Source organism: Sparus aurata, chromosome 21 (genome assembly GCF_900880675.1).
Source record: "Sparus aurata chromosome 21, fSpaAur1.1, whole genome shotgun sequence".
In the NCBI taxonomy this organism is placed as follows: domain Eukaryota; kingdom Metazoa; phylum Chordata; class Actinopteri; order Spariformes; family Sparidae; genus Sparus; species Sparus aurata.
In genome coordinates, this window is record NC_044207.1 from 29795451 (window position 1) to 29809808 (window position 14358).

The window sequence follows — 14358 nt, forward strand, 5'->3', positions numbered from 1 at the left end:
ATTTGGGGTTCAGGACACTTCGACATACAGACTGGGGGAGCGGGAGCCAGGGATCGAACCACAGATCTTCTGATAAGTGGATGACAGTTATACCCCCTCAGCCACAGCTGCCCCAAAAAAGCACTTTTATCATTTTTATTGATAGCGGAATCCAATATGCACAGACCCTTGGTTAATATACAAATGCCAAGAGTTAATGGTGGATAAACAAATTAGATATTATTGACAAAAATACCAATGTGATATAGACACCATTCTGTCTTTCAATTGAAGCACTTAATTTATTCTAAAAATGTACCCTCCATTTTTTACCTTAAAGGCTTGTAAATGTATATGAATAAATTTGCTATAAATAAATGTGATACAGAGCCATCTATTGGTGGGTAGTAATATGACACAATAGGAGCGTCCACACCAGAATAGAAAAAAACAGACAAAAATAAGCTTTATAAATTTGAGAAATGTTGATGAGCACATTGATTTTTGGGATCCAAAACAATCCCACTAAAATTTGTGAGTTTGAACCGTGCTGTTTATTTCAACTAAAAAGTGGTGTCCCCACGGGGCACCTGCAATTGACAAGTCCCCACCAGAACAGAAAAACAAGTATGTATGTCTCCTCCCTCCGTGTGTGTGTGTGTGTGTGTGTGTGTGTGTGTGTGTGTGTGTTTGCGTATCCTCCCTCAGTGTGTGTGTGTGTGTGTGTGTGTGTGTGTTTGCGTATCCTCCCTCAGTGTGTGTGTGTTAGTGTGTGTCTCCTCCCTCAGTGTGTGTGTGTGTGTTAGTGTATGTCTCCTCCCTCGGTGTGTGTGTGTGTGTGTGTGTGTGTGTGTGTGTGTGTGTGTGTTTGCGTATCCTCCCTCAGTGTGTGTGTGTTAGTGTGTGTCTCCTCCCTCAGTGTGTCTGTGTTAGTGTGTGTCTCCTCCCTCAGTGTGTGTGTGTGTGTTAGTGTGTGTCCCCTCCCTCAGTGTGTGTGGCCGATGCTCCGCCCGCCTGCTGCTGTCAATCATCCTGCACACCTGCAGCTCTTCATCAGTTCTCCTGTGTGGTTACCGTTCTGCTTACTGTGTTGTTGGACTACAACTCTTAATTGTCTCATTGATACTTGCTCTCCTGTCCTTTCCTGTCCAGTCCTCGTCAGCCTCCTTCAACCAGCTTCCACAATGATATTATAATTTAAGAGGGTTGTTTATTTTATTTTTTTCAAACAGAGTATTATTTTTATTTGTTTTCTTTCTTTGGTATTGCTGATGTTCTGGGTTGATCTCCTGCCCTTGTGAGGTCGGTCAGTTCTGCGGAGACCACAATACTGGACCTGATAGCATCCACGTCACACTTCAGCATGCACACTTTGGTCACCTGCAGCTCGGTAGTCGAAGTCGAGCGTGTGAGGAGCTGCCTAGGGTTCAAATCCCACCTGTGTGTCAACTCTCCTCCCTGAAATCATTTAAAAACAGAGACCCAGTTACAGCCTGAACACACGACCGTCATTCAGATGAACCGGACTACTGTCGATTTTCAACCACAACACCTGATTTGGTCTGAATGAGGGAGGCGGCAGGTGAATGAGTGATCCCCCGGGGGCTCATCTCAGCCAGGTGACTTATGTAAGAGGGTTTCCGGTCGAGCTAACGAAGGTTCGGGGACACGTGGCAGGTGGTCATCAGCCTCAGCATGAACACCAAACTTCACCTCGAGAAGAAGAGAAGATTTGTTTATGAAAATGTAATGTATTTTTACACACAGCTATTACACATGTAAATAAGTTGCTCTCTTACTGTAGATGTAAATTATCAGTGATCAGGAGAGGTGACATTAGGTAGGATCAGTCTATTTCCATACAGGCAGCAGCAGGAAGGGTGACGAGTACGAATACAGCTGCAGGAGAGAGCATCAGTCACTGTGGAGAGAGGAGGTGAACAAGGTGAGTGAGGTCAGAACAACCTCAGCTGTCTTTTACCTTCACAGAGTCCTCACAGAGTCTTTCTCCGTCTTATAGAAGTAAATATAGATTCATTAGTGCAGTTAAAGCCATTGGTTGAGCTGTCTGTGGTCGTCTGTGTCCAACATTTAACTGATATCGATGCTTCTGTATTTTCTCCTCCACAGTCAAGATGCTGTGGCGTCTGTTGTTCATCGCTCTGATCGGTAAGCAGCTCTTTTTAAAATGACTCCTACACAGAATGAGACGCAGGGCCCATCCACAAAACTGTGAATCAGGGATTTTAAACTAAAGTCCTTATTTATCGTCTTCCTGTTGACTGCTCTGCACTAAGTGTTGAAGGACTGGATATTGTAATTCTGCTGTATTACACAGCAAATGATGTCACAGCTGCCAGTAACTTTGACATTACTGAAATCAAAAACATCTGAATGGAAACAGAAATTCTTAAACAGTGTTCAACATTTCACAGGAGGAGTGCAGTTCATAACGAGCGACAGGTGCCGTGGATCAGCAACAGGTTTGGATTTTAACTCAACCTTTTTTTGTTATTTCTTCTGTTTTATTCTCCAGTTGTGTTTTTTTTCTTTCTGTGAATCACTTTGTAACCTTGTTTAGAAAAGTGCTATATAAGTAAATTTATCATGATTATTATTATTCTGATCCTTTAACATTTAATATTCTGTCATTTTTCATTTCACAGGACGAGGAAAGTGCAGGTGCCGTGACTCAGCAAGAGGTAGGGCATTTTTAAAAAAAAAGTTATTTATTTATTAATTGTTTGATCATTTTATATTTCTGAGCAGTCACGTTACACAAACTGTGAGACATCTTGATGAAATCTTTGATGCGGATCTTTGCTGTGAGTGTCGTCCGGTCTCGTTCTCTCTCATTACAGATCATTCTTGATTCTCTCACATTCCTTTCCCCCTCCTTTCTCTCTCACCTGCTCCTTCTCCGTGTGTGTGTGTGTGTGCGTGCGTGCGTGCGTGTGTGTGTTTGTTTGTTTGTTTGTGTGTGTCCGTGGGCGTGGGCGTGGGCGTGGCAGCAGCAGCAGGGTGGCACACCTGAGGAGGATCAACTCATCACCCACTGACTTTATCTACCTGGTCTCTCCGCCACTTTGGTGCTAGACTATTGCTTCCTGTACTGGATCTCCAGCACAATTCTGTTTTGTTTTCTGCTCTCCTGAGTTCCTCCATGCTGGCTCCAGTCAACTCCATTTGCCTGCCTGCCTGCGACCCCGGTCATCCCAGCCACATTACCCTCCACCACTGTTTTGTTGAATAAATCGCTTGCTCACTACTTCCGGTTGAATAACGTTTTCCATGCTTTTATTTTTTCACCTTTAGATTACTGCAGTGCTGTAACTTTTTACCCGCATCAGTCAGAGCTCTTTCCACCAACTGCAGCTGTTTTTAAAAAAAAAAAATGATTTACCAGAAACACCCAGAACGTTTGGGCACATTACTGCCATCCTACCCAACGTTCACTGACTACCTGCTTCATTTTACTGATCACTCTTAAAACATTAAAGTGGCACTATGTCGTTTTGGGGAAGAAATTCAAACTCAGAACTTTTATATTCACAATATAAATGAGATTAACAAACTGTTCTCAGAGGAAAAAAAGGTCCCCAGAACTCTGTTTGAAGCCAGAACAGGTGGCAGGGTCCGCCACTTGTAAACAAAGTGTGTTGCTCTTTAAGAGCTCTTTAACACGTTTTGGGTTTGGTGTGTTTTTTTTTATCTGTGGTTATTTTTTTCTGTGAAGCAGTTCGTAACCTTGTTTAGAAAAATGCTATGTAAATATAATCATTATGATTATTTAACATTTAATATTCTGTCATTTAACACATCACAGGAGGCGCACCAAGCAAACATTTCTTTACACTGATCGGTTTCATTTCTCTCTCGTCATGTAAAAACGTTTGAATGTTGTTTTGTTCTCTTACACAGGTCTCATCAACACAGCAAACAGCATCACATCCCAGTCATCAAACTACACAGCAGATGTCCCCTACTCTTCTGGAAGAGCTACTGATGGGGATATGAAATGTGCTCACACCAAAGACGAGCTGGGGAACCACTGGTGGAGAATTGACCTGCTGGGTGTCTACGACATTTCTTGTATCAGCATCAACTCCAGAAACTGTGATAATGTGGTCGGTGCTCAGATCCACATCGGGAACTCTCGTGAGAACAACGGCACCAACAACAAAATGTAAAACCAACATGTTACTTTAAATAGCTTCACATTTTCAAGCTTCTGTACGTCCAGTATTTTTGTTCTGCATGTGATGTGTCCATGATCGGCCTCAAGGGTTAGAACTGACAGAAACATACTGAATGCTGCAGAATTGAACCTTGAATATAACAGATGTGGTGAAACCTAACAAAAGGTTCAGGATTATGGGCGGAGACTGTTTCTGTGTCATGGTGTGTTTGATGCCCAGGTGACTGTGGGACTTTCTACCTTTGTCAGCTTCTTCAGAGCCAATCAGAGATTTCATCCCACAGAACCATCACTCTTCATGTCCTGTCTGTTTCTCTCTCTCATACTGTGTTCGTCTTTCTCTTTCTTTCAGCTGTACAAACATCACAAACTTCGAAGGAGGGCAGTGGAATGACTTCACTTGTACTGAACAAGTTTCAGGGCGCTACGTCACCGTGTTCTTTCCAGAAAAAAAGGCTTTGATTCTGTGTGAAGTGAAGATCTGCGGCAAGAAAAAAGGTAGTAGAAATGTTCTGATCCACATGCACACATTCAGTAACTGATGGTAGACAGGGATGAGTTCAGTGTCTCCATTACAGTAACATGTTGACAAGAAGTGTATTCATACAAAAGCAGAGAACAAAATGACCGACAGGAGACAAAATCCCTTGAAAGTGTCATGTGATTCCAAGAGGGAACAGACGAGCCGGGCGGTTCTACAGAAACATTTTTATGTGCAGTTGGAGAAGATGATATTATTCTCATCTCACATCCTTGTTCTCTGTTTTGTCCCTTTGACTTTTACTTATCCGTGTCGTGTATGCTCCATAATAACCCTGTTCAGTGCTTCCATACTCAGTTTTAATTCACATCAGACATTTATCTATTTGTAGAGTCACCCTTTGAGCTGATCAAGGAGAAGAAGACATGGGAACATGCCCTGGAGTACTGCAGGGAGAGAAAGATGGACCTGGCTACCATCCTCGATGAAGACGACCAGACCCTGGCTGAGCTGGAGGCCCGGAGAGCCGACACTCCCTTCTTGTGGCTGGGCCTCCACTACACCTGCATCCTGGAGGTTTGGTTCTGGGTGGCTGATCATCGCTTGGAGTTCAACCGCTGGGCTCCAGGGGAAAAAACAGGAGATTGTGACAGGAGCGCTGTCATGGAAAGAGCTGAGGGCCATAAGTGGTTCAGCAAGTCTGACTACGATGAGTTCAATTTCATCTGTCAGAAGTTTCAGTTTTCTCAGCGCCGCAGATATAACTGACCCTGCAGTCATCTCAGTAGTTTAACTCCATATTTTAGGACGTGCATGCGCTTTAACTTTATAAGATGTGTTTGAACTGAATCCATAATACTGTGTTTATATTATAATCCATGTGGTGATGATATCATGTTGCGTTGTTCTGAGGTATGTGTCCACAGGATCCGTCATTTTCACGCTTCTCGTTCACTGTCTTTGCAGGAAGCCCCGCGATGCGTTCAGGTAACGGCGCGCCATGTTTCATGAGACGCTTTTTTTAATACTAAAATGTCTTCAGGAACACGTCTGCAAACGGCTAATCGAGTAACATTCGTCCAATCGGGTGCAGCCGGTGTTTACGCAGCCTGTTTTTTCGTCAGGTGTGAAAAAATGACGCGTCTGTGGACACGTACCCTGAGATCTGTTTGCTTCCACTTAATCACTGATGTTAAAATCAATCAAACTTTATTCATGTAGCAGCTTTGAAATTTAAGAATAATATGTGTGATTATATATATGGCATATAGGAATAATTAGAACAACAGTAAAAAGTATACAGGCTATGATGAAAACTAAATAAATTTAAACAAGTATAAGAATTGAATCCATGAGACGTTACATAAAGGTCAGACTGAAACGACGAGGGAACATTTTGTAACGTCCCGTCACTTTTAAATCTTTTATCTTGTTAAACCTTCGCTGATATAAAACATTTGCAGCAGACAGTTTGTGTTTTGAAGACATTCTCTGTACATGTTGTCTCTCTGAATGCAAACGTGCCTTTTTTTACTATATTAGTTTTTTTTGTGTGCAAATAAAAAGTCGAAATAAAGTTAAAAGTTGAGACGTTCTTTGAATGATTCCTTCTCTTCATTTGTCTTCAGTGAGTCCATCTGACGCTCCCACTCAGCTGTTAGCAGGTTACAGTTCACTGACCCTGAAAGCATGAAGGCTAACCAGAGTGTTAGCTTGGAAGATACGAGCTCGGAGGTGTAGGATGATGCTCAAATCTGTTTTATTCGTACAGCCACAAAATCACAATCACGTTGCCTCAGTGAACTTTTATGATCTGTACATCAAACAACATCCTCTGTCCTCAGACCCTCGATTAGATGAACAGAGTTATTTTCTGATTGTGTGACGGCGGTTAGCTTCATCCTGTCAGCCACGCCCACAACCCCCCTCGGCCATGTTCAGACAGACGCAGGCCTGCAGCTCTCCTGATTGGCTCCCTGTTTGTGTTTGGCCACTTCCTCTTGCTCCTGGTTGGCTCCCTGTCTATGATTAGCTCCTCCCTCAGTGAGTGTGTGTGTGTGTGTGTCTCCTCCCTCAGTGTGTGTGTGGTTGATGCTCCGCCCGCCTGCTGCTGTCAATCATCCTGCACACCTGCAGCTCTTCATCAGCTCACCTGTGTGGTACCGTTCTGACCCGGCTGTGCTCCAGCTCACTGTGTTGTTGGACTAAAACTCTTGATTGTCTGATTGATACTTGCTCTCCTGTCCTTTCCTGTCCAGTCCACATCAGCCTCCTTCAACAATCTCCACAATGATATTATAATTTAAGATGATTGTTTTTTTGTTTTGTTTTTTCAGATAGAGTTTAATATTTATTTGTCTTGGTTTTGCTGATGTTCTGCGTTGATCTCCTGCCCTCCAATCACAGAGATGTAACAAACTGTCATGTTAGTCATTAAAGCAGATGTGAGAAACTGTCATTTCATGTTGGGCTGGTCTCTCATGAGGTCGGTCAGTTCTGCAGGGACCACAATTCCGGACCTGATAGCATCCACGTCACACTTCAGCATGAACACTTTAGTCACCTGCAGCTCGGTAGTCGTGGTAGAGCGTGTGAGGAGCTGGCCAGGGTTCAAATCCCACCTGTGTGTCACCTCTCCTCCCTGAAATCACTTAAAAACAGAGACCCAGTTACAGCCTGAACACACGACCCTCACTCAGATGAACCGGACTACTGCTGGTGGTCGAGCTAACGAAGGCTCTGGGACACGTGGCAGGTGGTCATCGGCCTCTGCATGAACACCAAACTTCACCTCGAGGAGAAGAGAAGATTTGTTTATGAAAATGTATTGTATTTTTACACACACAGCGTATTATGCATGTAAATATCTTGCTCTCTTACTGTAGATGTAAATTATCAGTGACCAGAAGAGGTGACATCAGTGAGATCAGTCTATTTCCCAGCAGGAAGGGTGACGAGTACGAATACAGCTGCAGGAGAGAGCATCAGTCACTGTGGAGAGAGGAGGTGAACAAGGTGAGTGAGGTCAGAACAACCTCAGCTGTCTTTTACCTTCACAGAGTCCTCACAGAGTCTTTCTCCGTCTTATAGAAGTAAATATAGATTCATTAGTGCAGTTAAAGTCGTTGGTTGAGCTGTCTGTGGTCGTCTGTGTCCAACATTTAACTGATATCGATGCTTCTGTATTTTCTCCTCCACAGTCAAGATGCTGTGGCGTCTGTTGTTCATCGCTCTGATCGGTAAGCAGCTCTTTTTAAAATGACTCCTACACAGAATGAGACGCAGGGCCCATCCACAAAACTGTGAATCAGGGATTTTAAACTAAAGTCCTTATTTATCGTCTTCCTGTTGACTGCTCTGCACTAAGTGTTGAAGGACTGGATATTGTAATTCTGCTGTATTACCCAGCAAATGCTGTCACAGCTGCCAGTAACTTTGACATTACTGAAATCAAAAACATCTGAATGGAAACAGAAATTCTTAAACAGTGGTCAACATTTCACAGGAGGAGCGCAGTTCACGACGAGCAACATGTGCCGTGGATCAGGAAGAGGTAGGACTGAAAACATTTCTGTACACCGATCAGTTTAATTTCTTCACATTGAAAAAGTTAAGTAAATTTCTAAAGATAATGTGTGCAAGTGCATGTAAACACAAAAGACACCTTATGGCTCTGCTGAATTATCAACTTAATGCAATAGAAGGATTTTTGTTTTTTAAAGAAAAGTCATATAAGAAAACATTAAAACAGTATTTCAAAGCTAAAAAGGCATGATGTTCTTAAAAGTGAATTAATCCACATATGTTTTGTTTTCATGTGCAGATCTCATTCAGACAACAGTCAAGTCATTCCAGTCATCAACAGTGAACGACTACCATCCTAAGAGAGCTATTGATGGACGTACAGACACATGTGCCAAAACCAGACCTAACAGTCAAGATAACTCCGCCTGGTGGACAGTTCAGCTGTCGGGTGTCTACCAGATTTCTTGTGTCAGTATCTTCAGCAAAGACCAGACTGATACCAGCATGACCGGTGCTACTGTCCAAGTCCACATTGGGTCCCACAACAACAGAATCGACAGCAAAATGTAAGAGCTTCATGTTACTTTAAACAGCTTTACATTTTCAGGCTTCAGCATGTCCAGTTTATTTTTGAGAAAGGTTCTGCATGTAATGTCTCGATGATTGTTTAAATCTTCAGTTCAGTTTTCAGTGACATTGACAGTTTCACAGCTCCAGTAACGACAGATTTACGACTGATTTAAAGATAAATGACGCAGAATGAAACCTTAAATCTTTTTGATGTGGAACGAGGTGAATGGTGTTCACAGCTGGTACCATATGCTGTTTATATATTTATCTGTGTGGTGGCAGCTTAGTTTCCTTGATAACTCTCAGGTGAAATCACAGGTGATTATGGGCGGAGACTGTTTCTGTGTCATGGTGTGTTTGATGCCCAGGTGACTTTGGGACTTTCTATCTTTGTCAGCTTCTTCAGAGCCAATCAGAGATTTCATCCCACAGAAGCATCACTCTTCATGTCCTGTCTGTTTATCTCTCTCATACTGTGTTCATCTTTCTCTTTCTTTCAGGTGTACAGAGATCACACACTTCAAGCAAGGGCAGTGGAATGACTTCAAATGTACTGAACAAGTTTCAGGGCGCTACGTCACCGTGTTCTTACCAGGAACAAGCAATTTGATTCTGTGTGAAGTGAAGATCTACGGCAAGAAAAGAGGTACAATAAATGTTCTGATTCGGTCTCCATCAGTGAGTTGATGATGGTCGACTCAAACATTTTCATTACAGTGAAAATGTTTTCATCTCACCCTCTTCTTCTCTATTTCATCCTGCATTTTATCGTTTGAAACTTAAAGGAGCACTGCGTAATTTTTGAAGAAAATTCAGACTCAGAACTTTAAAATGTACAATATTAATGAGGTAATGATAAAAATTGAAGTGAATATAAACAAGCTGTTCTCAGAGGAAAATAAGATCCTCAGAACTCTTGTTTGGTAGCTGGGAAGGTGGCAGGGTCCGCCACTTATAAGTGTGCTGTCCTTTAAGGTCAGTCTGTTTATTTGAGTTTTCAGGCGGATTACATCATATACAACTTTAAATCTTCTCTTCAAATCCCCCTTCTAGAAAGGCATTCATGGATTCTTAATATTATCAAGTGAATCGTTTCTGCATTGTTTTATTCTCTTACACAGGTCTCATCAAAACAACAAACAGCATCACATCCCAGTCATCAAACTACACAGATGATGTCCCCTACTCTTCTGGAAGAGCTACTGATGGGAATGAGACAGCATGTGCAAATACCAACGATGAGCAGAAACCCTGGTGGAGAATTGACCTGCTGGGTGTCTACGACATTTCTTGTCTCAGCATCTACAACGTTAACAATTACAATACTGATATGACCGGTGCTCAGATCCACGTCGGGAACTCTCGTGAGAACAACGGCATCAACAACAAAATGTAAAACCTTCATGTTACTTTAAAAAGCTTCACATTTTCAAGCTTCTGTACGTCCAGTATTTTTGTTCTGCATGTGATGTGTCCATGATCGACCTCAAGGGTTAGAACTGACAGAAATATACTGAATGCTGCAGAATTGAACCTTGAATATAACAGATGTGGTGAAACCTAACAAAAGGTTCAGGATTATGGGCAGAGACTGTTTCTGTGTCATGGTGTGTTTGATGCCCAGGTGACTGTGGGACTTTCTACCTTTGTCAGCTTCTTCAGAGCCAATCAGAGATTTCATCCCACAGAAGCATCACTCTTCATGTCCTGTCTGTTTCTCTCTCTCATACTGTGTTCATCTTTCTCTTTCTTTCAGCTGTACAAACATCACAAACTTCGAAGGAGGGCAGTGGAATGACTTCAAATGTACTGAACAAGTTTCAGGGCGCTACGTCACCGTGTTCTTACCAGGAACAAGGTCTTTGATTCTGTGTGAAGTGGAGATCTACGGCAAGAGAAAAGGTACAAGAAACGTTCTGATCCACATGCACACATTCAGTAACTGATGGTAGAAAAAGGGATGAGTTCGGTGTCTCCATTACAGTAACATGTTGACAAGAAGTGTATTCATACAAAAGCAGAGAACAAAATGAGACTTTTCACACCAATGTTTTTTTATTTATTTGTAGCATCACCCTTTAAGCTGATCAAGGAGAAGAAGACATGGGAACATGCCCTGGAGTACTGCAGGGGGAACGACATGGACCTGGCTACCATCCTCGATGAAGACGACCAGACCCTGGCTGAGCTGGAGGCCCGGAGAGCCGACACTCCCTTCTTGTGGCTGGGCCTCCACTACACCTGCATCCTGGAGGTTTGGTTCTGGGTGGCTGATTATCGCTTGGAGTTCAACCGCTGGGCTGACGGGGAAAAAACAGGGGATTGTGACAGGAGTGCTGTCATGGAAAGATCTGAGGGCCATAAGTGGTTCAGCAAGTCTGACTACGATGAGTTTAATTTCATCTGTCAGAAGTTTTAGTTTTCTCGGCTCGGTTTTTTTTTCTGATTTGGACGAGTGGCTCTGACGTGTACTGTAGGTGAGGGGGTTCAGGAATGTAGCAGAGAGGATTTCCACTCTCACCTGAGGCACAAACGTAGCTCACAACCAAACAGATATTATAGGACATGCATGCATGCGCTCTACATTAGATCTGTTAGAAGTTTTTAGTTGCTAATTTAAAAGGATATTCGTCGTTTGAATCTATATTTTGGTGATTAATCCTGATATGAAAATGTCCACTGATCAGAAAATTATGTGAGATGAAATGCAAAACTCCTCCATCCGTGTCACCTTTGCTGATATAACACATTTGCATTTTCAGCAAACAATATGTATATTTGAATACAGACACTCACTGCACATGTTATTTCCTCTGTATGCATTCTGCCTATACTCACGTTAAGTTTTTAATAGGGGACACTGAAGACTGAATATACAAACGTATATTTGCTTTTGCGTGCCAATAATAGTCTAAATAAAAGTCGAGATGCATTTAAATCATTCAGTCTCTTCTTTTTTCTTCTTTTAAATTTCACTACCAGCCCAGTATGTCTATATCACACTGTGTACATTACAGACTGAGAGCTAAAACTGTCATCGGCATAAAAATCATGCATCCCATGTCATCAGTGTTTCATTCTGTGGTCCTGGTGAGTTTTATTCATTATCATTATTTATTTTTTTATACTAGATGAAGCAATTTACCTGTATTTTTGCTCATAGGCCGAATGTATGCAGCCTCATAATAAAATTTAACCCTCATGCAATTGATAAAATACCTAATTAAGTGCAAAAAAAAAGGTTAAATGTCAAAAACTGACGTAAAAATGCTATTGCTATAACTATCAAAAATATGGAAGATTTAGAAATAAATAAAATGTGGCACGATGTAAACAAACTGGTATCTAAGGGCGTTGAAAAATTACATTATTATATTGCATTTTAATGGCAGGTTTTGATATGGAACCTTTTTGTTTGTGGTCTTAGTACATTTTTTATTAGCTGCATGAGGGTTGAATTACATGTTTGTAAGAAAAGCTGATTTTTTTTTAGACTGTTCAGAATGGTGTCCAACCAGTCCATCCATCCAAAAGACACTTCAAAAAAATCAGCTTTTCAACATTAAAGTATGGAAGCTTTATGAAATATTAATTAAATAAAATTAAAATTTTGAAGAGCGAGTCCCTTCTGTGCTCAAATACAAGTTTTGACTTGACAGTGTTGATAAACTATTAACCAAGATTGTGTTACTCTGCTGCCCATCTCTCACCTAAAATGCTTTCAGAAACTTATTATAGTATTCTGTTTAACTGCAACAGAGAAAGATCGTGAACCTGAAGTGCCATATTGTTTCTGTGCTGTGAAAAAGACATCTAGAGGTCTATTGAAACTTTGGATTATAACCTTAAACAGAACCCTTAGGATGTTTAGACTTCTTGGCAAAAGCAGTCAGAAGGTGAAATCAGTTCATACATCACAGAATTTACCAATTAACAAAAACACATCCTGAAGAAGTCTTTGCCAAAGTTGAAAGGATGTCGAGCCAGAATGAAAGATTATTTCTACGTTCACTAGTGAATTCCAAGTGACATCCTTACAGGGTTCAAAGTTTTAACAATGTGGTTTTAGACAACTTTTCAACTTTTTCTTGTGATTCAAAATGTAAGTTTTTATGACAGCAAAAGTTTGCTTCTTGCAGCAAAACCTACAGGGAGGATTTGAACATTGATCCTCGACCTCAGGAGTTTGTATGAGGCAGGCACTTCACAGGTGAGCTGTTAATCAGCTTTATTACAAACCATGTTACAGGTACACTAATATTGAAAAGGTTGGATGACCAAAATAATAATAATGAATTTAACAAAGCTTATTCTACATGTATAGCTGCGACTAGATGAAATTAGAGATGAACGGTTTGATAACGGGAGTCCACGTTCCTCCGTTGTCCCCCCAGCATTATTCTTTTTTGGGGTCTGTACTCTAGTTTGTCTGATGAAGTCCAAAGACGATGAAAGCAGTCAAATGAAGGGTGAAAAAGAAGTTGATAAGTGCCTCTCAGTGTCTCCAGATAGAACATATCGTATGGTTCACATGGTAATTGTCGCCTGAATTAAAGTGAACTGAAAAGAAAAGACTGTATCTCCGCCAGCGATTGAAATGTATCTGCTGGAACATTTTATCAGATCTGACTTAATCATCACACTGGCTCTGCAGACAGCTGCTTCGTTAACAACACCAAGTCTGAGGTATTTCTGTAAAACAAAGGCTGATTTACTGCCATGGTTGATTTAGATCGGGCTTGTCTGATACAAGAAAAGGGTCAGCGCCTGCAGCTATGATTAAAAAGGGAGTTGAATCCATCAGTGGGCAGAGTGGATGCACGGTAAGTGAAGACGTGTCAGCGCCTGCTTAGTTTTAATGACGCAAAGCCTGCAAGCGCTCAGCTCAGGCGGAGGACTCCAGAGGGACGCACACCACCATCTGGATGTCGTTCCTGAACACGGTATAAGTTGAAGCCGTCAGAGACTAGTTGTGACTCCGTCCTCAAGTCTTATCAACACTCCTTCAGACTGAAATCTGAAATAACTGAGAGCAGCTCAGCACAGACAAAGGATACAGTGTTTTTTTGGTCTAATTAATCATACAGCGGGCCCAGCAGCTTCTTCCAAAAATGTGCGTGAATTTAGGAATGTCTGTATGTGTCACGTCCCCCATTTGCTTTAATTAGAGCATGAATATGAGCTGACATGGACTCCACAAGTAAGCGTAAAACCTGCTGACACGAGGTCAGGCCACTAATGAGGAAGGTCGATGAGTCCTTGGCGTTCTTTGATCTTACAGTATCAAGAAATCGGTGATTAATGAGTCATCACCAGTTTGTGCCGATCAGCAGGTGGTTGATAATCAATCAGGAACAACTCTTGACAAAAATGTTCAGTATGTTGATTCACAGATATTTATGAACTAATCGTTACTCAATGACTTGTTAGTGTAGTATTTCCCAGTCTGTTCTTCAGCAATTCATCAATATCCAGTATATCGTCCTCAGATCACAAGTATTCAGGAATTACTAATTAACGATTGATTGCTATCAAGTCGTTCCTGATCATTTTCATACTCGCTCCTCAGTAATTACTCATATTTTTGTGTTACCACAACATTTAT

At 41.6% G+C, this 14358-nt stretch overlaps 2 protein-coding genes and 1 long non-coding RNA gene across 3 annotated transcripts in view; 2 read left to right on the forward strand and 1 right to left on the reverse strand.

Moving 5' to 3' along the window:
* The window catches only part of LOC115573250 (uncharacterized), a 40768-nt gene extending 34960 nt beyond the window's left edge, over positions 1-5808 (forward strand). The window contains exon 10 of the mRNA XM_030403960.1: positions 5050-5808. Within this exon, the coding sequence (XP_030259820.1) occupies positions 5050-5426 (377 nt within the window). The 3' untranslated portion in view covers positions 5427-5808. The remainder of the gene's footprint in view (positions 1-5049) is intronic.
* On the reverse strand, positions 1172-2033 carry LOC115573256 (uncharacterized). The gene is made up of 4 exons (XR_003982246.1): positions 1961-2033; positions 1779-1878; positions 1532-1692; positions 1172-1437 (listed from the first exon to the last, which is right to left on the reverse strand). It is a non-coding gene; the product is annotated as an uncharacterized LOC115573256 (long non-coding RNA).
* Positions 1423-11694, forward strand: LOC115573253 (uncharacterized). The gene is made up of 9 exons (XM_030403963.1): positions 1423-1728; positions 7597-7673; positions 7859-7897; positions 8164-8211; positions 8482-8749; positions 9254-9399; positions 9875-10145; positions 10510-10655; positions 10823-11694. Exons 3-9 carry the CDS (start codon positions 7864-7866, stop codon positions 11170-11172), a joined length of 1263 nt encoding a protein of 420 aa, XP_030259823.1. The 5' UTR covers positions 1423-1728; positions 7597-7673; positions 7859-7863; the 3' UTR covers positions 11173-11694.
* Positions 11695-14358: the final 2664 nt, after the last annotated feature.